The 24761-nt window shown below is 40.2% G+C and overlaps 1 protein-coding gene across 4 annotated transcripts in view; it reads right to left on the bottom strand.

The window, feature by feature from the left end:
* LOC105490845 (ELOVL fatty acid elongase 5) overlaps positions 1-24761 on the bottom strand; it is an 84990-nt gene that overhangs the window by 25900 nt on the left and 34329 nt on the right. For 3 of the 4 annotated variants that reach the window (XM_011756800.2, XM_011756801.2, XM_071096939.1), the window contains 2 exons: positions 8809-8874; positions 4935-5122 (listed from right to left, as the gene is read on the bottom strand). In XM_011756800.2, coding sequence (XP_011755102.1) covers positions 4935-5122; positions 8809-8866 — 246 coding nt within the window. In that variant the 5' untranslated portion in view covers positions 8867-8874. Of the gene's footprint in view, positions 1-3561; positions 3701-4934; positions 5123-8808; positions 8875-24761 lie in introns of those variants that run through there. The other variant, XR_011623648.1, reaches the window with a different exon arrangement.

Raw genomic sequence — 24761 nt, 5'->3', positions numbered from 1 at the left:
TAAAAACTATCTTAGAACGTACTATGTATTGTCATGTATACATATATATGTAGTAAAAATATATCCGAGAAAAACTGTACAAACTTCTGAAGAAGTCTGGAAAGGGACTGTACTTTAGATGCATTTTTGTAATGTTTTCTTATTTAAACAAACAAAAAAAATCAAGCACTTGTTAGGTGCACAGATATCATCTATATAATTTTATTTTAAATATTTTCAAATAGTTCCAAAATTACAATTTAAAATAAAAATTGAAAAGGGGAAGAAAGGTAAGTTTGGATTTATGCCAAGCCAGATGCATCCATCCAGCTATTTGTTTTTCAAAATTACAAAAATATTTTTTCAAAATTACATTTTAAATGTTCTGAATATTTTAAAGCACATTCTCTCACACTATTCACAACATACAGTTCTAACCGCAAGGGAGGAAACATACATAGATACTCAAAAAACAATCTTGTGTGTAACTCATGATTTATCTTCGACTGCTAAATAACTTGAAAATGTGGTTCTAACATTTGCTTTTTGTGTGTATATTCTAATACTGAGGATACATTTGGTGGAGTAATCAGCTATAGTAACAACGGGATGAAAAAGATGGGGAAAACACCTTTTCATTCTAGCCTAAGCCAGTGAGTGTCGGTGGGGCAAGGATGGGATGCTAAGGGGCACATCATGAGAGTACTTTGAAAGGAATGCATCATAGTCCTTGGGAACAATGGGATAGTCAAAGTGGTTGGGGTGGGGTGGTTGGGGTTGGGCGGGGGGGATCACTCTCTAGAGTTGAATCCTGTCCCTTAGTACGCTCATGGCTTCACAGAGGAATTGGATCCTTGCACACAGTCCTCAAAAGTGAGAAGGAGACTGACAGGCAGGAGAGGGAGTTTTAAGGGGTAGAGCCCAGAAGAATGAAAGAGCCTGGTGTTGCTGTGGTTTGAGTAGAGCTGAGCATAATAGATCGGCTAAGGAAGGCCAGAGTGCCTCCTTCTGAGGAAAGGAGCCAGCCGCCCTTTCAACACAGTGTTCCTGGGGGATTCAAAGCCATGTGCACTGCACAACACTGACCCTGTTTCCTGGCAGCTGCTGCTGAATCCAAGGATCAGTGCGTGAGGCACAGGCAGACTGATAGGGGTGCTCCCTTTCAGACTGTAACAAACACAATTAGATCCTCTCTGCTTAGGGTCTAAGAGGTCAGAGGCACAGCAGGAGAAGAGTAGACACATTAAATGGCTTCACATGAGGACACAGCAGCTGCCTAAAAGGGAAACCACCTGTAACACTCTAACAAAGGAGCTGAAAGTGGCTTTGATAGCTCACTGGGTGGGTCAAGGGAAATCTGATCCAGCCAGGTAGATAAGGCAAAGTGAGGGAAAGCCACCGTTTGGCATCATGTATGTAGAGGTTCTCAATTTTGGGACTGCAGACAAGAGAAAAGACACATGCATAGTGTGAAAAATCAGGCTTCTCTTCAGAGGACAAATGCCCTGAATCTTGGGCGGTTGAAAGGCACACAAGATTTTTATGTTTGCTGTAAGGGCATCGTTTTACAAAGCTAAGTAACTAATGCAAACTAAGTTGTTTCTCTTCTATAACTTGGAATTTCATTTCCCAGCCTTCACCATGGACTGTGATATTAGACAACCCCTATTAAGCAAAAGCAAAAAGGATTGCTATAAAGTCCAATACTTTCAAATTAAAATATACCACTAATTCAAATATGCTCCAAATCAGGGATCTATGACATTTTCCTGGAAATAAACACTAAAGTTAATGAGATAATGAGAAGTAATACCTCTTCTCTCCTTTTAATTTTGTTTCTATCAAGTGCACAAACTATGAGCAAGTCTGTATTCCTTCTACAGTTTAAACTCAGTTTCACAGTTTTAAAACTGTGATTTAGTTATTTTCCTTCCAGTAAATTTAAAGTTTCAGTGACCCCCTTTCATTTCCTTCTGATCATCTCCCTTCTTTCAAGACTTCTTCCTATTGGCCAGATGTAGTGGCTCAAGTCTGTAATCCCAGCACTTTGGGAGGCAGACGTAGGTGGATTGCTTGAGCCTAGGAGTTCAAGACCAGCCTGGACAACATGATGAAACTTTGTCTTTATGAAAAATACAAAAATTAGCTAGACGTGGTGGCATGCTCCTGTAGTCCCAACCACTTGGGAGGCTGAGGTGGGAGATCACTTGAGCCCAGGGAGCGAGATGCAGTGAGCACCAATGCACTCCAGCCTGGGCAACAGTGAGACCCAGTCTCAAACAAACAAAAAAACCCCTGCTTCTTCCTGTCTCCTTTAAGTGACAGTTAATTTTATTTGTATTAATCTAGAACTTGCTAAAGCAGCTGTGAAATTATGCCACAGAATAAACAAAAATACAAAAGACTGCTTATTTAAAAAATTCTTCCAAGCCCCTAATATGCAGATAAGCAGGAAGGTAAATAAAAACTACAATAATGACCATTATAGGTGTGGGACCACAGAAGAATGGCTCTATCTCCTGGGACATTCCTCTAAAATGAGGAGCCCCCTAGGGCTTCATGATATCCTCAGTTTGTTTCATTGTAAAACTCCATGACTGCCCTTCTGTGTCTTAACATTCAATGGAGTAGAAATGCTAAGTATAAAAAGAAAAATGGCCAGGCACAGTGACTCATGCCTGTAATCCCTGCACTTTGGGAGGCTGAGGGGGTGGATCACCTGAGGTCAGGAGTTCAAGACCAGACTGGCCAACATGGTGAAACCCCGTCTCTACTAAAAATACAAAAAATTAGACAGAAGTGGTGGCGCATGCCTGTAGTTCCAACTACTAGGGAGGCTGAGGCAACAGAATCACTTGAACCCGGGAAGTGGAGGTTGCAGTGAGCCGAGATGGCGCCACTGCACTCCAGCCTGGGCGACAAGAGTGAAACTCGGTCTCAAAACAAACAGAAAAACGTGTAGCTAAAATGATATTCAAAGCTTGAAAAACGACACATAATAATGGAATTACTGATGGGTTTTACATATGTACAGGAGAAAACTCGGACAAAAATCAAATGTGAGTAACATCAACTTGGGCATATCTGATCTGGATAGCTTTTTGTAAACTTGATTTAATTTAAGGAAACACTGCCTCTTCGCCTATTACCTACGTACTCTAAACTGTGAGTTAAAAACGTAGTTTCCCTATTTTGTATATTTCTTAAATTTCTGTATTCAGTGCTTAGTCACTGCTCAAAGTCTTCTGTTCTCACCAAGCTATCAGAGGAAAATCTATACTTTCTATTACGATGTGTTCAGAACCTCCCACATCCACTCAGATGCACACAGCTGTAACTGATACAGCATTTTCCTTCTTCTCTTTAGCAGGAAATCATCTGTTTAAGAGAGGATAAATAATGAAATTATAGCTATATTTCTAGGGCTTAAGAAACATATAAAGCAAATGCTTAAGTTCTCTAACAATCATATGAAATAGTTTTCTCTATAATATTGTTATGTATAATAATAAACTCTATTAGAGTTCTCTTAAAGACATGGCTCATCAATTATGGAAAAGTAAACAGTTCACTCGGAGAAACCTGACAGCTTGCTTTGGTTTTGTCCCTTGAACACAGAGATGTGCACAGTGCTGGGGCCAGGAGTCATTCCTTCCTGTGCACTTCCCCTGCCTCCAGTCCTGAACTCTCCATCTTGGAGGCTAATTAAACTGCCTTCATTCTAGAATAGGACAGAAAAAAAAGCAAAAAAGGAGTTGTAAGCATTTCTTGGAGTGTCAAGTATAAAAGCAATGCTAGGAGCATCTACTATTCTAGTCAGAATATCTGTACCTTGGCTTATGAAACATACATAGGAGAACAAGACACAGATATCCCACAGCTGCAACACCTCTGATAATCAAATATGCCTGCACATGCCCACACTCCTGCACACCACCACATGTGGCCAGGGAGACACCATCACAGCCTGAGGCTGATGGAGAATTCATTTTGTCCCCTGAACTCTAAGATTCATGTTTATATCTCTCCTTTTCCTCCCGCATCTACCTTCTTCTTTACTACTGCTTGAAGAACTAAAACCAAAATGAAACACTATACAGGAGTGCCTGAACATTTGTTTTATACAGGGCTTAATTCTCTGGAAGAGTTAGAAATAGGTTGGTGTTGTAAGAATGAAAAATGAGTAGGCCTTCCCAGAAAAATGTACACAAACTGCTTACCACTGGAGGGCAGCTTTCCTCCCCCTTTTAGCTTTAAAGGCTATAGTGTTACCCCTTCAAAACAGGGAGAAGAGAAGGGTTGATTCTGATTTTTCTTTCATTTTTATGCTATAACATTTGCCTCTGAGATCATCAAATGTGATTTTCAACATTGCAGTGATATAAAAGAAATAACTGGGCCTGAACTCACACAGACAATTCAAAACCTAAATGCAGATCTCAACAGTCACACTCCTCTTAGCTTTTAAAAAACAACTGAGATTTGACAAGTTATCCGTTCACAGAGGGTGATGTGCCACAAAACATACCAAACACAAGTACCACCCACTTCCTTCCTCCCCTACCTTCAAACAAGAAGCAGGCATTTATTAAATGCTTAATAATAAAATGCTTTCACATGTGTTTTTCTTCACATTTCGTTCATTTTCCAATCTGTATTTTGCTTGCATAACAGTATTTCTGAAAATATTTTAATTTTGAATATCATACGAAACACAACAAAACAATCAATAACAAAGGTTTCTATTTTAGATATTCTAGAAGGCATACTTGTACAAACAATTCTGACATTTTGAAAAATCGATTTTGAAACACACTCAAAATGCATTAAGATACTTGCTTGCCCAGTTGTCTCTATACCCCGAGGGGCCACCTTTCCTCATTTAGGAATACAATTTAGGACAGCAAGATGAGTGCATTTAAGTGAGAGGAAGACTGTGGTAACCTTTGACTTACCTCACAGAACATATAGAGAGACAGCAGTGTGAGTCCAAGGTTATACACCACTAAAATCCCCCGGCAAGAGAATGGCTGTTTATTCCTCATGTATTTTGGTCCCAGCCATACAATTAGTAAATATATGACAGAGCAGATAAATGTGGGTATATAATTGTCCAGAAGAAACCATCCTTTTACTCTAGTATCTGAAAAATAAAAAAATTTAATGATATATAAAAATAATCACAACTTTTCAAACGTTGAAAACATTTATCTAACCATGATGATATAAAAGTTACCTGGTATTCATGTTCCTAATTCCAATAAAGCAACCAGGAGAGAAGGCATGGATTTTCAATACATATCAAACAAGCTGAAGCTCCTTGTTACATGCTCTGAATAACAATGTATTATTCATGATTTTTGCTAAGTAAAATCATAATAAAAATATTCTTTCCAAAGAATTTAAGAAGAAAACAAGGAGAAGGCTACATTTCCCATTAACTGGATTTATTAACCAGGTTTACCAGATTACACATAGGGTAATGAAACCCAAGAAATGGCAGTCATTGAACTCCAGTCCTCCATCTCAGCCACATGTCAGTTAGCAAGTGTGGCCAGCATATGCAGACTCAGAAAACGTGCTGCTTAGCCAGGTTAGTGAAACTGGCACTAATTAGGAAGGCAGTCTTTGCTATGAGTATAATGGTCAATAGCAGAGAGGACAATGATTTAAAAACAAAACAAGGGCTGGGTGTGGTGGTTCATGCCTGTAATCCCAGCACTTTGGTAGACCGGGGAGAGCAGATTACCTGAAGTCAGGACTTCAAGACCAGCCTGGCCCACATGGCAAAACCCTGTCTCTACTAAAAATACAAAAATTAGCCAGGCATGGTGGTGCGCACCTGTAATCCCAGCTACTTGGGAGGCTGAGGTGGGAGAATCGCTTGAAATTGGGAGGCGGAGGCTGCAGTGAGCTGAGATCATATCACTGCACCCCAGCCTGGGCAACAGAGTGAGACTTCATATCAAAAATGAAAATAAAAACAAAACAAAACATGAAGGTGAAGCACCAATGATCAGATAAGTGCCTATTTAAAGTGTAGTATTTAACAAACTGAGGAGTAGTAGCATGAGACAGAAGACCTAGGCAGATCCAGAGGAGCTACTGGTATAGGAAGGGTCTCTCCTGCCCCCATTTCTTTTCTTAGGCAGGGAGGAGGGAGAGGGAAACAGGTCAGCTGCCAGCAGCAAACTGACAACCTCTTCTTGGATGGCGGGAAACTCCTTGGCAGCCAGACCCCCTAGGTGTTATGTGTTCCCTGATTCAGCTTCGTACTCTGGCTGACCCCAGGAAGCTACCTCTGAAGCATGCTCCCCTTTGAACCCTGTTATGATGATCCCCGAAAACCTGTGGCTCCTCAATCTTAACTACCCACCAAGGCTCACAACTCCAGAGCTTGAGACACATGTAGCATTCACCTGCTATGTCTTCAGAGAAGCAGCAGTTGGGAGGACAGCCTTTGCCCTTTCTTTAATTTTTTAATTATTCATTTATTTATTTATTTTGAGACAATCTCACTCTGTCTCACTCAGGCTGCAGTGCAGTGGCGTGATCTCGGCTCACTGCAACCTCTGCCTCTAGGGTTCAAGCGATTCTCCTCCAGGAGAATGTGATTCAGCCTCCAGAGTAGCTGGGACTACAGGCGCACAGCACCACCCCCGGCTAATTTTTGTAATTTTAGTAGAGACCAGGTTTCACCATATTGGTCAGGCTGGTCTCGAACTCCTGAACTCAGGTGACCCACCTGCCTCGGCCTCCCAAAGTACTGGGATTACAGGAGTGAGCCCAGCTCTGCCCTTTGACTCCTCCCAGGCTGGACCATCTTGCTACTCCCTCCGGTTGTTTTTGCCTTGATTCACAGAACAAGAACAGGCTCAATAAAGCATATGTCCACATGGGGAACTGTCAGTCAGTCTTCCTTTCTTGCACTGTACACACTAAACTTACCCAGCGTTTCTCTCATGGCTTGCTTTCTTTGGCATCAGAGGGACATGTCCTCCACACCCTCCCCACTAGTTATGCTATGGTAACAGAGGCTGTTACTGTCAGTCCGGCAGAACTGGTTGTTCTTAGAAGTCATTCAGGGAAATGGCTGGCCCCAGGGACTTTAAGGGGATGCTTAACACCTTTTGTTCTCAGCTTTGGGCCTTGGCTGTCAATTTTAAGAAAACCAGTTCCCACTTAGCAACTAACATGAGACTGTTACATATTTTGTATGAACATATATATCACGAACAATAAATACACACAAATCTCCCTCTTTTTTAAACTTAAACCTCTGATTTACACTTTGCTTTATTCATTTTCCCACAAATATTCATCTTTCCAAACTGGCACATATTCATCCTCCCACACTGAAGAGTGCTTCCCAGGCACCTGATCCGAATTCCAGCCCCACGTAGAGAATCCTTAGGATCTAGTCAATCTGTGGTGGTCCTAACTCCCTCTCTGGTGACTGGTTCAGGCAGGGGCATATAAAGCAATTGTGGCCAGTGAGTTTTGAGGGATGACAGCTGGCAAAGAGCTCTGGGAAACGGCTTCCTTATGCTTAAAACCACACAAATGAAACGTTTTTTCTTCTTCCTCTGAATGTGCTGCTTGGAGCTGCTGCAGCCATCCTACAACTGTGTGAGGTGGGGGACCCATTCTGAGGACAGAGCTGCTGATACCTGGAAGTGGCAAAGTAGAAAATGACAAGAACAAGGATCCTTGGTTACATCATACAGTCCCTGAAATAACTATGGAATTGCCCCACCTGGTAATGCAAGCTAATACTTTTCATTATTATTTTAGCCATTTAGAGTTGGATTTTTTGTCCCTTACCGCTAAAGTAAGGCACTATCTCAAACCAAGCACACACAGATGGATTTAGAACTTATTCTTTTTTGTTCAACTGGCCATACACTAATTTACATAACCTGTCCCCTACTGACAGGCATCCAGATGATTCCTTGAAAAACAATGCTGTACTGAGCATCCTGATATGCATCACTGCATAACTGATCAAGGCTAGCCATAGGATAAAGTATGAGGAGTAGAATGGCTAGGTAAAAGGACATGTGCATTTTAATTCCAACAGAAGGCAAAACAGCCTTTCAGAGAGGTTGTACCCATTTTGACTCTTTCTCCATGCCTTCACTATTACCACAGGTGGCATGAAACCTATTATTTCATCTCTGCCATACTAACAGATTAAGTCCTTTTGTTACTTCTTTTGTATTTTAAAAATCATGAGAAACTGAGATTCTTTTTGTCTGTTTAAAAGCCATTTCTAGTTTTTCTGTGAATCTTTCTGTGAGCCTAAGAAGTTCTTTCTTACAGAAAAGACTTTAAAGACATTTACAGATGACATCAAAAGAAGGCAATATGGAGCTGATTTACTTTTTAAAAGATACAGCAAGTAAAGTTCAGGTGCATATTTACCAGTGAGTTAACACGATATGAAATGAGAAGACCTTAAAAAGCGTAAATTAAAATTGTAAAAGCGGACGAGTTTTAAACTCCTATTGCACCTCTGCATTTTGGAAATTAGTTTTTCTTAGAGACTGCCAAGAATTGAGAAAAACATGCCACCAGTAATGGTGAAATCTATAGTATTCTCCGGCTACAAGCTTTACAGCATATTTTTAAACTCCAGTTAAAGTCAACAGAGGACCAGCCACAGCAAGTGTCTCTGTCAGAGACTTCTCCAAATCCCTTGTTATCCAGGATAAAGTTTTGGACTTATCATAGAAAATACTAACATGTTCTAGTATCTCCTCATGCAATATTTACAAGTGACTAGGGAGTGAGGCCGCAGAAGGTAAGCAAAGCCAAAAACCACCTTACCTCGGGGGCCAAGCAATGCCTTGAAATAGGTACTAAGTGATGCATCAAAATGTTCCATTTTAAAACCTATTAAGAAAAAAAAAAAAAAGATACTGATTAATCTCTACTCAAAATGTTTTTTATACAATATTTTTTTCATAAAATAAATTCTTTTCAAGGAATATGCCACGGACAAAGTTCAGTTCAGTTCCATAGGTTAAAATAATTTTTTTAATTCACAAAAGTGACTTCTGTGCTAGATCTCAGTTGAAGAATAAAAGGAAAGACATGATTCTGTGAATTCACTTTGTAAATGAAGTGCCAGTTTTCTGAATTTCTTTTCTCAGTTCCATAAAAACTCTTGCCGTGAAGCTGAAATCTCAGTGGGGAAAAAAGTGGAACTAACTGGAATGAGAGGTGGCAGACAGGAAAAGATCCTGTCTGGGCAACAACTGAGGACTTGAGGTAAGACAAGAGCGAGCCATATCAGGGAACAGAATGCCACAGTGATGAGACAGTTTTTTCCGCTTGTTACTTTTATCACTTATTATTTTACAGTACTTCATGTCTACAGTAAAAAACTTCAAATATTAAAAATGAAAAAAGGGGCAAAAATCTCATTACTTCCCTCAACCGCAATCACCAAGCCATGCATCACAAGGAACCTAATGGTAACATTTCTTCAGCATACTGCCAGCGATTTCTCCTCTTTTGAGCACAAAGAGGTCATGCTAATGGATGTTTTCACAATTGTGGGTTGCAACCCATTAGTAGATGATCATGTCAACTTAGCATTAAAAATAATAATTGATCATAATAAAGAATCAGAATGCTTTGCTCTTAGTGAGAATGAATATAGTTTCATAAAACTTTAGTTTTGTTATATCATATTTATAAGTATAATATACTCAGCTGTGATGTAAAATATATTCTTACTGTGGGGATCACAGTTAAAAAAACTTAAAAAAACACTATTATATATAGAAGTGTGTATATATTACTTGCTTATTTTCACTTAATAAAACATCTTGGAGATACCAGTTAAAGATTTACCTACATCTTCTAAGATTCTGTAGCTCCCAACCTTTCCCAATTTAAGATTTATATTTAGAGGGTAGCTAATCAACTTTTCATAAGCATACTGACTAGATTTTCTATATTAAAGACATATATTTTCAACTTTCCTGGCCATTGTTCTTACAGGAATAATCATCAATATTATAACTTCCAAGGGCAAAGGCAGAATTGATTTTATTAACTAAGCTCTTAATCATTTAGCAACACTTCTCTTCCTTGGCTTGCGACACTGAAGCGTATGTATTCTCTGGCTAATTTTAAATTACTTTATCCATGAAATTATCTAATGGTTGTAGTAGTTACAATTAAGTCATTCCAGATAAGAAGGGACGTAGAGACAGGAGGAGCCATCAATGACACTTTCAAAGTAGTTAACAGGGTTCTCTCCTGACAGCTTTCCTGCCCAAGGGGGATTGGGGAGGGTGCTGACACCAATTCATGGCTGGAAATGAAGGCACCAGCTCCCCATCTGTCCCATCTGCCAATAACCCGGTCAGCCACCTTTGCCTCTCAATAATTACACAACCTTGGCACAAGGTCACTTCTGCAATCCAACAATTAAAATTTTAACATACAGTAGTCCCCTCTTAATCCAGGGTTTTGCCTTCTGAGATTTCAATTACCTGCAATCAACCACAGCCTGAAAATACCAGGTGGGAAATTCCAGAAATAAACAATTCATAAGTTATAGATTGCACACTGTTCTGAATAACATGATGAAATCTCCTGCAGTCCCACTCCATCGTGCCTGGGAAGGGAATCATCTCTTTGTCCAGCGTATCCTCACTGTAGACACTTCTTCACCCTTGAGTCATTTTGTAACCTTCTGGGTTATCAAATCAACTGCCTCAGGATCGCAGTGCTCATGTTCAGATAATTTTTATTTTACTTAATTGTTCTATTTTATTATTGTTGTTGTTAATCTCTTACTTTGCCTAATTTACAAAGTAAACTTTATTACAGGTATATATGCATAGGAAAAAACCCACTATATACAATATAGTGTTTGGTACTATCTGCAGATTTAGGCTTCCATTCTAGGGGTCTTAGAATGTACTCCCTGACGATGAGGGGGTACTAATGTACTGTATTCCTTAGAAAGGCCATTTTTGTCCTAAGCCATCTTCCTGCCCTAGATTGAACCACTTCAGGAGAGACAAGAAATTCTAGAAAATCCTGGTGCTGAAGAGAACAGGTTTAGCCTTACGTTTCGTAAAGAGAATTCCTCTTTAAAACACACTTAAATAAGAAATGTTTTATCTTTTAAAGGCTATAAAAGTTCTGCCCGAGGTGGGTTCAGGAAGGGCACTGGCTAAAAGATAATTTGGCTATGTCTATTTTTTCAACATCTATTGAAAATCATCTAGAAAATCCAAGTTTTGGAAGACAACCATCATGATTTTGTGACATTGAAATCACACTAACACAATTTAATTTCATCTGGTAGGCCATGTATATCAAGGTCACAGGGTTCCCTGCTCCCCACCGGCTGCATCCCAAACAGCCAAATGAAAGGAAGTCAGAAGGAACAAGGTCATAAAGGCTATGACTAATGGACTGAATAACTGATGGACAAGCTGCTCACTGGGGACAGATACCTTCCTCCAAGGCATTTTAAAACCTAGATTCTATTACCTAATGGGTAATATTAACTTACTTACTTATGGGTCATATTAAATGTACAATAATCAGGTATTAAGCATGAAGGGACTTTAAGCAGGTTCAATGCTAGACTCTTTGTAAGAAACTAGGGTTTGAAACCCCTCCATTTTTTTTCACTTATTAGCAACGTGACCTTGGACAAGTTATTTAATCTTTCTGAAAAATGGGGAAAAGACCAAAGTAACTGCCTTTAAGTTTAAGAAGATTAAATAAGGTAATATAAATAAGGCCCTTACAGCAGTGTCTGGCATGTAGGAAGCCCTCAATAGATGTTTCTGAATGTATGTCTGCCACAGGATTGGCTCCATGATGAATACTGTCAACCACCCACGGCTGTCTCTGCTTCTCAGCAGGGGCACTGCTGGCATTCCAGTGGAAACAATCAATGTCCTGTGCATTGTGGATCATTAATTGTCCTTGGTCCCTGTCCACTAAATGCCATCAGTGAGCCCCAACCATTCTGACAACCCACAATGTCCACTTGTATGTCCTAACACACCCCTAGAGAGACAGCAAGAGAAGGTGGGGACAAGGCAGGGGTGGGGGGGGGGGGGAGCTGATAATATATCAAGAGAGGAACTTGTCAGAAACAAGATATTACCCAACCATGAAAGACAAAACTAAAAGGAATGTACTAATTAAATACACAAATATCTAGCACCTACTGTATATTAATACAAAGGATTGCCAAAATAGGGATAAACATAAAGGAGCATACCTGGTGACCTAGAAAAAATCAGACATTCATAACGGGGAAAAGAGTCAGATACAGTAAAGCAAAAACAAAATCCAGTTTGCAAATGAGCAGACAGTAGAATGATGCATACGAATATAAGCTGAATATATGTTTAAAACCATGCTGTAACAAAATTCAAACGACAGTATTCTGAGATCAAACAGGAGGAATATGTCTAACAAAAATAAGGGAATCAATCATTTCACTTTTTAATTAAGAGATCTTTCAGAGGGCTGTAGCCAGGGTCAGTTTCTATGTAAGGAGGAAATAGAGAAGCTGGAAACAAGAGTGAAGAAATGTTTCAAAGTGAAAATACAGATTGGTGGGGCAGGAGTGGAGAGGGATAACAGCAGTGGCCCCGGAAAAATATGAAGCCCAGGAATTGCGATAAATGACCTATTACCATAAGGACAAATGCCTAGGACATAGTCCAGTTTGAGAATCTAGGCTAACATCATGGCAACAGAAAAGCAGCTTGATTAAACATAAGGTAAAATTTCAGTCCAAGAGTACTGAACCAGCAGCAGGCTACCAAAAGAGACTGTGGAATTTAGTATTTGGAGATATTGAAGAATCCTGTTACAAGCCATCTGTCCCAAATAATCTGAGTCTAAACCATCTTGAACAGAGGCCCTGCGGAAGCTGGCAGGCACAGGAGCACTCTTTCGACTTTATAAAATGAAACGTGTTCTCTACAAAAGCACATGCAAGAAACAATTTTTGTCAAAAACGGTACATCTGTTCTTAGACTGCATTTCTTCTCGGCTTGAGAATTTTTCTCCTAGGTTTGCAGAACTTTTCACAATCAAACTTAGGAATATACTGAAATAGCCAGCAAAACATTCTCTAAAAGAACAGATACATGGGAGGAAATGATAATTTTCAAATTATTGTTCCTGCTTATTGTTTCTGAAATGACTACAGTGAAAAGGGAGAAGGGGTAGGTAGAGGTAGCCCCTGGACAACGGGCCCTATCAGAAGAGTCCTGATCCGTGGATCCCAAGCTTGATTCTGGGCTGGACTCTGGCATGTTTAATATTTTCCCCAAACTCTCCCCTATCACACCCACAATTGGATATATACTGTAATCTTCTCAGGCAAGGCTGCTTGTTTCTGCACAGGTTACTAAGAGACATCTTCACCAACAGCTTCATCATTTACTCAATACAACGTCATGTTTGCCAAGGCAGCCCCATAACTAGTGTCCCTCAATACCATGTACTCACTTTTCATTCATACCACACACTTACCAAGTGCCTGCCACCCGCCAGGCATGGAGGCCCGAAGGCCCTGGGATTGCAGCCTGGCGAGAAAGACCATAAACATATACTAATTACAGACAGAAACACATGTACAATATGATATGCAAAATAACTGTTAGCAAGAAAAAATAAAGCAGAATAAAGGGGCTGGAATCATGGAGTGGGAATTTATTTTTGAAAACATAGAGAAGGCTGCCTGAGAAGGTGGCAACAGAGCAGAGCCCGAATGGTGACACCAAGCCACAGGCCTACCAAGGGAAAGGGTGTTCCATTTAGAGGCGCAAATGAGCACAACGGCCCTGGGGCCATGGCTAGGCTGGCAGGCACAAGGACCAGAGGCCACGACAGGAGTGGGCAGCACCATGGGAGGCCTTCTGTCCTCCACTCTCTGCCTGGTGCCTAGGCCTTGCTCAGCAGTAGACAGAGGTCAGTCACGAGATAAACCTTGCAGAGAGCATGTGGCCAACGGGGTAGGAACAGAAGACGGTGCCAATCCTTATCTGCTCACACTGCCACCATCTCCTAACCCTCCTTCCTGCAGCCCTCCTGCCAGCAACATGCCCTTTTCATTCCCATCTTCCTTGCTGAGCCTCATCTGCTATGCCACATGAACAGTACAAAGGTCTCAGCAAATGAATTCTTCATCACCAGGCAAGGCTGGCCTGCCCTGTTAAGTAAATTGGGCACTTGCTGAGTGGTCTGTGGGCTGAGCTATACTCTTTTGTACTAAAGGAATGGGAGGCACAGGGCCATGCAAAACTCTTGACACTTTGCCTAGTAATCTGGATTTATGGGAACGGCATGACCTACTTCCCAAAAGATGCCCAATCACACTGCCAGGTCTGTGGCTGGCCTCACTGGTGCAGTTTCCCATCTTCTGAGCTACATGAGCCAATGACATAACACTTCAATAACCCGCATCACACTACAGACAGCCTGGGTGAGCTGGGTCAAGTGGGAACACAGCTGCTCTGTACAATTGTACTAGCAGGGACCAAGCCCAGGCACTAGGCTCCGTGGAAAAGGAGCTTTAGTCCTACATGCAGCAAAAGAATAAGCTATTCTTTGATCTGGCTGGTTCCCCACACACTGACAGGAAAACGGACAGGGCTGGGAGTGGCCAGCATGTCCCAGGAACAAGACCATGCTGACACCAAGCCAAAGCATCAACTCCCATCCTCTTTAACCAGGAGTCTCTGACCTGCACTCAACCTAGGGGGCTTCCCAGAATTACAGGTCACAACAGAGAGTAATAATAGGGCCCAGTGAAAAACAAATCCCAACAAAAATGATCTCTCAAAGCTATTCACTAGTTCAAGAGCCATGCACACAAAATAATGACAGTAAAAATGGATTACGGGCAGGTAAATTAGAACCAATTTTAAAGAATTCCTTTTTAGTGCACATTTTCCAAAAGACACTCCTAGTTTAAAAAGCCACTTCCCATTAAAAAAATTCTGGAGTGTTTTTGGTAACCATGCAACTATATTATAATCGTGTCTCATTTTAAGTATCTCACTACAAAAAACTGATTGGAGCTGATCATTCTCTTTATAAACTACCCTATATTTAAAGATACAGCTGAAAGGAGCATGAGAGTGTAAGGGAGTTCAGCACACCTTCATCTGACTCACCCCCACCACCAGGGATCAGTTCTGTGCTCCTGGCTAGTTCCTTCCCCATGTACTATACTAAGTGTTGTAGAATTTTAGGATCCTTGGGCCTGAATTCGAGAGAGAGACTGGAACTACCACAGTCTGGAATACAAAAACCTGGAAATACTAACACGAGCAGAACACCGAGCAAAACCCAAAGCCCTAAAGAGAGTCCTGCTCATATGGAAAAGCCATCTGTCCACTGCTCAACTCCCTCCAGGGGCAAGTATATGCCCAGGCGAATCATACGTAGGAGGTTAAGTCAACATCAGTGCTCACTTTGAACTAATAATCAAACTAGCTGGTAGAAGCATGTTTGAAAAAAGACACTATGATAAGCTTTACAGCAAATCAGTCCCCCTCCTCCTCCTTTCCACTTGGCTCCCAAGGACAACAGAACATGAGGGAATGGGGGTAGGTGGCAACAATGGAAGGAGGTGGTTGGGGTTAATGAGGAGAAGGCACAGTCACAATTCTCAAGGTGAAGTATACGTCTCTAGGAGAGTGCAAATATTAAGCATCTTGGCCATTTCTACCTGGAGTAAGAGAGAGTGAGAAAACTGCCCAGCAAAGGAAAAGTACTGGGATCTTAAGGCAAATCTGTTTTAAAAGATATCAAGATTTTAAAAAATATGTATTAAAGAGTTGGTAGAATAATTATATTAAAGAAAAGTTTATTTCCTAAACCCACAACCAGGCTGTTTGCTGACTCTAAAGCAGTAAAGATCTTTTTAGGGCCAAGTCTTGGTTTGTTTGGCTTCTAAGGCAGCAGTCAGCTTGCTTTGAAAGCTCCCTTTCCTGTGAAATCAGTCAAGTCACATTCCTTTTGATTTAAAAAAGTTTAGCTATTGTCTAGCTTAACTTCATCATATCTTGCTTTACGTTTTTTAATGGTTATTGTTCACCTAAAAATGAGTCAGCTGAGTTTACAAACCCATGTGCTGCAAGGGATCAGAATGCGATTTCCTTGCATTTTCTCTTCTCTCATTCCCATCCATCACTTTTATCAGTCAAATCGTGTTAGGGAGGCATGGGAACATTCTTCAAGTTGGCAGCCAGTTACACAAAATGAAAAATTAAACGGTGCTTTAATTTGGTAGTCACAACCCTGATTCTAGAATTTAAAAAGATTTTTCTAGGTTGGGAAAATCAGCTCCCAAACAAAACCACACCTTGCTTAGGAATGTTAAAATACAAAATGTCATGAAGACCATAAAGAACATCCAAGTACTAACAAACTTTAGAAATGAAAGTAACTTGACAACACAATTCATGTTAAAGTGTTGGCATTTAAATAAATGATAACTCTGGATTAAATCTTGGCTCAAAAAGATCTACCACACCAACAGTGGTACATCTGATTGCGTACTATCATCCTAACACTCTGAATCTATGCTTATTGTCTGTCTTTCCCCCACAGAATTCCTATACTTTCTAACCTCCATTCTAAGGACATAACAAACTCTTGTAATTCTCTGATAAAGTCATTTTTCCTGCCACGTATCATACATGGAGGAAAAAAACACAGCCCTATTTGGGGTTTTAGATGAGTAACTGCAAAACTGGGGCACTGATAGGTTCTACAAAGCACTGCCACAGGTTAGCTCCACAGCTGAACAAGGCAGAACAACTTCATTCTGGTAGAATGGATAATTGGAGGGGAAACTTTTAAATGTTGCAACAATCAAATTGTTGTACAAAAATAAGTTTAGGGTCAAAACAGAAGCCTCCACTTCCTGCTCCTTGGCTGCCACCAGTTAATTAAAAAGCACTTTTTAACCATCGCTGGAGAAGGACATCCTTCTAACGCGGTGGAAGAGTCACACCAGTGGCTGTTATCTGTGGTCCTTCCTCCCTGTCCTCTTGCCTTCATTTCCAACCTTTTCTCCAAGGCCCAGATGAGGTGTTACAAAGCCTACCTCCACTCCGCTGCCCCTCTTGTTGCTGTCTAGACAACTCATTTAGTATACAACAACTTCAATTTTTATATGAGCTAGATACTTCTGTGTTCAGTTATTATGGGAACAAACTGCAACTCCTTAGAGTCCAAACTCTTTAACAGCAAGTACTCCAAGCTGTCCTATGAGTATAATAATTATCTACTGATGACAGTATAAATGAGGAGATACACCTGTTATTACAAAATAAAAAGAAAAGAAAATGGCACAACTGACTCCACAATGGCAGCATCCTAAAACACGCACTAAATCCTAGTTACAGATGACATTTCCTCGGGGAAAACTTTCTCAGTGCTAGTTATCTGGAACTCTAACAGAGATGCTCTCTTCTCATCTACTACATGATCAGTAAAGGCACTTTGTAAAGTGTGCGCCCATAAAAAACAAAAACAAAAACATGCATGTACACACACACACACACACACACACACACACAAACCTCTTAAACATTCAAGGGAATTTCTTTCCCACTGAGAGACAAAGATGTATTCTAGTTTTGAAAGGCAATACACAAATACACTTGATCTTAAAAAACTCAGATACAGAAAATTTTTTTAGCAGTTGGTAGGGGGAGGGTAACATGATTTTAGAACTTTATTCTAGGGGAATTCTTATTCACAGCTAAAGACCAAAGGTAGTCAAGTTCAAAGTTCTTCCCCCAGTTCTCAGCAGAGTCAAGACAAGGACCACTTACAACAATTCACAAAACAAACGAGCATTCAGAAAAGGGTTCATGACTGTAGAAAATTACTCTTGTAGAGTTTTACCATCTTAAAGCTGCCAACTTAATTTTCTTTTGAAACTAGAAGTGGTGATAACTTTTAATTGGGTGAAGCACTGTTATTTGGAAGAAGACAACGATAATTCACACACAATGCTCCTTGCTGGTGGGTGAAGGCCAGACTGCTGCAGCTGGACTCAGAACTCCACTTTCACATAGAACTTTGCTGACAGTAAGGCTGCAGTGAAGCAAGGTAAAAAATCCATCAGGTGTAGGAGTCAGTCATCCTCGTGACTGATTTTATTTCTGTGTGTCCAGTGATTCTCAGAATGACTGCTCTTCAGGCTACCAGCCATTTGAAAGGCAGTTGACTCACTGAGTTAACAACTGTTTAATTAGTGTCTACTTTGTGTCAAGCAGTATTGCTTGTGAGGAACAGGACGGTGACAGAGACAGACATGACCTCTGACACAGTACAAATTAGTAAGCAGTGTGCAAAGACATCTGTGGCTCAACTACTTTTGGGTGGTAGTGGTTAGGAACACACAATCTGGAGCCAGAGAGCCTGGGTTCAAATCCCTGCTTCACCACTTACTAGCTGTGTAACCTTGGGCAAGTTACTTAACATTCTGTGCCTTAGTTTATTAGACTGTAAAATGAGGGTAATTACATTAACTTCCTCATGTGATTAAATGAGTTAAGATATGTGAAATGTTTAGTGTGTGGCACAGCAAGTGCTGTAAAAATGTTTCTATTATTATCATCATTACAGAGACCTTTGACAATGATCAGTTTCATATTCAATGTTTATGGAAGAATTTTGCTAAGGCATAAACTGGAGTTCCCTGCAAGGTCCAGGGGCAGTGAAACGTGCTCACATCCATACCTCACAGCTCTGTTATTCTCTATTTGGCATGGACTCACACACCATAATGACACTTGTGAATCTGGGGATTTGTAAAAGACTCTAGATAAATTCCTCTGAAATGTCAAGGAGATGCTGGTCATTGACTTCTCTAGCAGACCAGTGTCTATCCCAACATTATTACAGAGCAGAAGTAAATCTGCATCGGATAAGCCTTTTTTTTTGTACTCCTGGCAACTAGCATATAATAGATGGCCAATAAACTTATTCATTTACCGTAACTGAAAAGGGGGCTGAGTTGTCAAAGGTCACAGAGGTTGGGTAGAGTCAGAATTTGAACCACGTCTCCAACTCTGTTGCCTACCATTCTTAAAATACCCCATGCAGTCTCTCAAGAGGACATCTTCACGTATTTACACAAAAGATGGTGACAACATGTGTTAGTATTGCCTGAATTAATATAGTTTTATGAGAAAAAGATACAGAACTATGTAGTTTTAAAATAACATTATCAAGTTAAAAAAAAAAAAAGTTGTTTGGAACAAGATGTTTGGTAACAGAGTCCTTTAAGATCTCTGTAATTAAGACCCAGATGGGAAGTAAAGGGGCAGCAATCCTCCCTGACCTCATTTTCATACTCTCATCATCACTTCTACTGTATCTCAATCAGTGATAAAATTAAAGGCTTATTTTTTAAGTGCTGTGATTATCAGTTACACTATAATTATCTGTTCATCTGTCCACATCCCTTTAGGCTCTAAGCTCTTCAGGGGCAGAGCCTATGGTGTTCCCGTTTTATCGCTAGTGTGTCTGGATCTGTGCCTGACCAATTGTTGATTGCTCACTGAAACTATGAGTGAATGAATGAATAATGAATGGATCAATGAATGAATGACTTTCTAGAGTTTCATATCAATGGGCTCTCAAATCTGGCTGCATCTTAAAATCACCTAACAGCTTTAAAAACAGGTTTCTGGGATCCACTCCTAGAAATTCTAATTCAATAGATGCTAGGAAATATCTTTTTGAAAAGATCCTTAGGTAATTCTGGGGAACAGCCTGTTTTGGGAACCAATTCTACATATATAAATTTAGCTTTTGGATGCTTACTAAAATCCCCTGCCGCCCTTTAATTTTTATCACCCAGACGGTATCCATGTACTGTATTACAGAGATAGAGCCCAGACTAGGATGATGATCTCGAGGACAAGTTTTTTTTTATTCCAACAAATTCTGCAGCAATTCCCCGTTTCCTCTAATTCCACCAGCTGGGGGGAGGGGATGTGTGGGCCGGGGGGACAGTAATCATATTTTCTCAAACCATCTCTCACGCTGAAATAAAACCTCAAACCAAGGTAGAGATCAGTTCTCATATTTTTCAAACACTGTGTGACATGGTACACATCACACATAACAAGCATGCATTAATCCATCCTGCACCTGACGGATTTTTTTTACTGGTGAGCTCTTTTTGGGGGATCCTGTTGTAGAAATATTACTATCAGTAGAGGAGATCCTTAACACCATTACTACCAGGAGTCAACAGTGGCCAAGTCTATAAAGCTCTGTGAGAACAAGGAACACATCTGCCTTGCTCCCTGTAATCCCTAGTAGCTGTTGTTGGGACACAGAAGAATTTAGTAACTCCCTGTTTCATCATATTGAACTGGGGCAGTATGGAACACTGCTGACAGGCTGCTGCTGCCACCAAATCAGATGCTTGGCCAAGGGTAATTTCATACACTCCTTGGAAGGAGGCAAAATGGGTGATAGGAAGAACCTGAACACTAGTTGAGAAATGTGGGCTCTGGCTCTATTATCATCAGTCCTAAGCTGAGCTGCTTCCTATTATATTCGTTTCATTACCTAGACTACATGACCTAGACTACTTGAAGCTTTCTTCAAGTAAATATGGTATCTATGGGAGGCAGAGTCTAAGATGCCCCCAAAGATTTTGGTACACCTGATACTCACACCCTTATGTAGTGCCCTTCCCCGATGAACCAGGGTTGGGTGTGTGACCAACAGAATAAAGCAAAAGGGATGGTATGTCGTTTCTGAGATTAGGTGCTAACAGATGTTGTGGCTTCTCCCTCTAGGGAGAGGACAATGTGGCAAGAAACAAGCCGCCTACCAACAGCCACCTGAATGAGCTCAGAAGCAGATCCTCTGGCCTGGTCAGCTTCAGATGAATGCAGCCTCATGAAAGACCCTGAGACAAAACCAACCAGCTAGGCCTTGCTGGGACTCCTGACCCTCAGAAAACACGTGTGATAGTAAATGTTTCTGCATTTTAAGGTGGCAAATTTGGGGGTAATTTGTTAACAATAGATAAAAGGCTTAGAAATTAACAAGGTCAGTGGGGTTGGAAGAAGACGTTCTTACAAGTCAATTCTACTTCCTCTTGCGAGCCTTCCTTTTGGTTACTACACATAATTAAGGCACCAATTACAAACATGGCCTAATAAAATATAAACGCTCCCCCCCCCTTGATTTAACTGGAACTGGGAAGAGAAGTGAAAAGGCTTATTATCTAAAGTATAGAATTTAGTTATGAAAACAATACAACACTTTGTTACTAGCCTGAGACAAGGGATCTAACATTTACGAAGAGCCTACTATGTAGCCATCTTTTCAAAGACTCAATAAGGAATTATCCCTATTTTCTAGATGACGAAACTAAAGTTCACAGATCTTAAGTAACTTGCTCAAACAACAAACTGAGCCAGTTAGTTAACTCTAGGTTTATATGGCTTAGGGTAGGCAACCGTCCTGTTTTTCTGGGGGGATTTCCCGGGATATAAGGTTTTCAGTGATAAAATCAAAAAATTTTCGGGCACACCAGGAAGAGTTAAGAGTTAGTCACATTACTTATGGTTAAGTAGCTCACAAAGTTAAGTTACTTAAATTTGTAGCTGGTCCAAAACTTGTGCTCTTTACAATTATCACAAGTTGATTTTTTGGTTGATGTTGTTAATTTGGAGACAGGGTCTCGCTCTGTTCCCAGGCTGGTCTGGTCTTGAACTCCAGGGCTCAAGCAATCTGCCTGCCTCGGCCTCCCAAAGTGCTAGGATTACAGGAGTGAGTCACTGCATCCAGCCAATCACACAGCTGATTTTAAAAAGTACATCTTAAAGCTATTATTTGGCAGCTTGTGATCTGCAACAAATTTCGAACTGTCACCTATTAAAAAGAAAACCACAAACCCTTCCAGGCTTTATCTCACATTACACACAGAAAAGACTGTTGGGTTTTTTTCTGTGAAAGGGTAAATAATTGCTATTCATATGATACATACTAGCATGGAAATTTTTCAGCTTAAAGGATTTCATAAATTTCTGTTCCAAAATAGCAACTGAGTCCAAAAACGACACTGGTAACTCCCCTCTGTACCTCAACAGACTCTCCAGTGTGGCTAAATGAGCTGACAGGTGACTGGGTGGGCTCTTCACAGAACTTCACATCAAGTCTGGTGCTCTGGCAGGAGAGGCAGGCAGTGAAACAATTTTCTCTTCTACAGAAGCCTAGAGACAGCCAATTGACACCACTAGAAACTTCAACATAAACTGTTCCTGTGGCTGTCATACCTGGTAGGTAAGCGAGGCAGTGTTGACAAAACAGTTCTTTTTTAAAAAAGACCCATGTAGTAACCACTGGAGTGGCTATAATCATAAAAACAGAAAATAGCAAATACTAGCGAGTATATGGAGAAACTGAAATACTCAGGCACTTGCTGCTGGTGGGACTGTCAAATGGTACATCTGCTGTGGAAAATAGTATGGCAAGTCTTCAAAAACTGAAACACAGAATTACCATATGACCCAGCAATTCCACTCCTAGGTATATACCCAAAGAAATGAAAACATACATTCATTCCAAAAACTGTACACAAATATTCATAGTAACATTATTTGTAATAGTCAAAAAGTAAAAACAACCCAAAAGTTGATCAACTGATGAATTAATAAACAAAATGTGGTACATTCATACAATGGAATGTTATTCGGCCATTAAAAAGAATACAGTACTGACATTTGCTATATCATGAATGAATCTGGAAAACATTACGCAAAGTGGAAGATGCCAGACACAAAAGGCCACAGATGATTCAATTTACATGAAATGTCCAGAATAGGCAGATCCATCAGTGGTTGCCAGGGGCTGGGGAAACGAAGGAATGGCAAGTGACTGATACTGTTTATGATGTTTCTTTCTAAGGTAATGACATTGCTCTAGAATTAGATATACTTCAAAATAAGAAAAGGAGAGGTACTTTAAAAAAAAGGTTTAATATTTTATACATTCAAGCCCACTTCTAACAATCTACAGTAAGGAAATAAAAGCAGATGTGCACTAAGATTGACTTATGATTGTCATCAACGATATTTGTAACAAAAACTGAAAGGTGGTTAGCCTTCAAGTATCCATCTAGAAGTAACCTTCTAGATGAAACCTTCTGCAACCTTTTAGAAGTAACCTTCTGCTACAGAAATTATAGTACAGGAATATAATTAAATATCATGCCATAATTCAAATGAAGTTATTGGGCATTTATTTTTGAGAAATGAAAACTTCATGTTCACATAAAAACCTGTACACGAATATTCACAGCAGCTTTATTCATAATAGCTAAAAACTAGAAACAACCAAGATACTCTCCAACAGGTGAACTGTTAAAACAAACCATGGCATATCCACACCATGAAACCCTACTCAGCAATAAAGAACTTGATACATACAACAACCTGAATGAATCTCTAAAGAAATTAAGCTAAGTGAAAAGGGCCATCCATTTATAAAACACTTTTGAAATGGCAGAACTATAAAGATGGAAAAGAGATTAACAAGTTGCCTGGGGTTACAGAGGGTGTGAAGGCAGGATGGAAGAGGATGTGGTTATAAAGGCCACATGTGCTGATAGAAATGTTCTGTATCTGGACTGCACTAATGTCAGTATGCTGGTAGTGATATTGTGCTACAGTCCTGTACAATGTCACCACTGGGGGAAACAGGGTAAAGAGTACTTGGGACCTCTGTAGTATTTCTTACAACTGCATATGAATCTACAATTCTCTCAAAAAGTTCGATTTTTTAAAAAAATTTACGACCACGAGAAAAACCAACAAGGCTAAGCATTTGATTTTTTAAAAATTCAACTTCCCCAACCCAATCACATGTGGTGGTGACTTTTTTGGCACCTGTAACTGTAAAGGAAGGTTTGTGTAAGGCTTTACCTAAATGTTGGTGTTTCAACTACCCATTTTCACAGTGGTCTGATGAAGCTTCCCAGTACACATTTATTTATCCAGACTACTCAGGTGATGCGGGTACTGTTTTGATCAACCCAATGATCTAATTCACTTCAAGGAATCATACATCTCATAAAGAGGCCTGCTGTCAAACAGTAAGAAAATTATGAAAGATACCAAATAAAATCCTCCTGATTAAAATGTAATCTTTGATGATTCAGAGGCATTTTGTTATCTGGAGGTATTTCAGAGTCAGAATTATAAATGCCAGATCTCACTTTACAGTACTATAGATGAGTAGGCACAGATAATTGAGATAAAAGTCTATAAATGTATTAAGACTCCACCGCTTTATATAAGTTCCTGCAGTTAGTTTCCTGGCCATTTCCCTTTCTAATACATGGTACACAGAAAACTTAGTTTTATTTCATTTCTAAGATATGACGTCACTCTGTCTCCCAGGCTAGAGTGCAAAGGCACAATGATGGCTCACCACAGCCTTGACCTCCCGGGCTCTTGCAATCCTCCCACCTCAGCCTCCTGAGGTGCTTGGGACTACAGGCATGTGCCACTACTCCCAGCTAATTAAAGAAAAAAAATGTAGAGAAGGAGTCTCACTATGTTGCCCAGGCTGGTCTTGAACTCCTGGGCTCAAGCAATCCTCTCGCCTCAGCCTCCCAAAGTGCTGGGATTACAGGCATGAGCCACCATGCTCGGCTGGTAACTTAGTTTTAGACTGTCAGATTCCAAATGTTTTTGAAAATGAAAAATAGTAAAAGTTTACCATAC

The sequence above is a fragment of the Macaca nemestrina genome, chromosome 5 (genome assembly GCF_043159975.1).
Source record: "Macaca nemestrina isolate mMacNem1 chromosome 5, mMacNem.hap1, whole genome shotgun sequence".
Lineage (NCBI taxonomy): Eukaryota > Metazoa > Chordata > Mammalia > Primates > Cercopithecidae > Macaca > Macaca nemestrina.
Note: the sequence above shows the minus strand (reverse complement) of the source record. Positions and strands in the feature narration are given on the sequence as shown.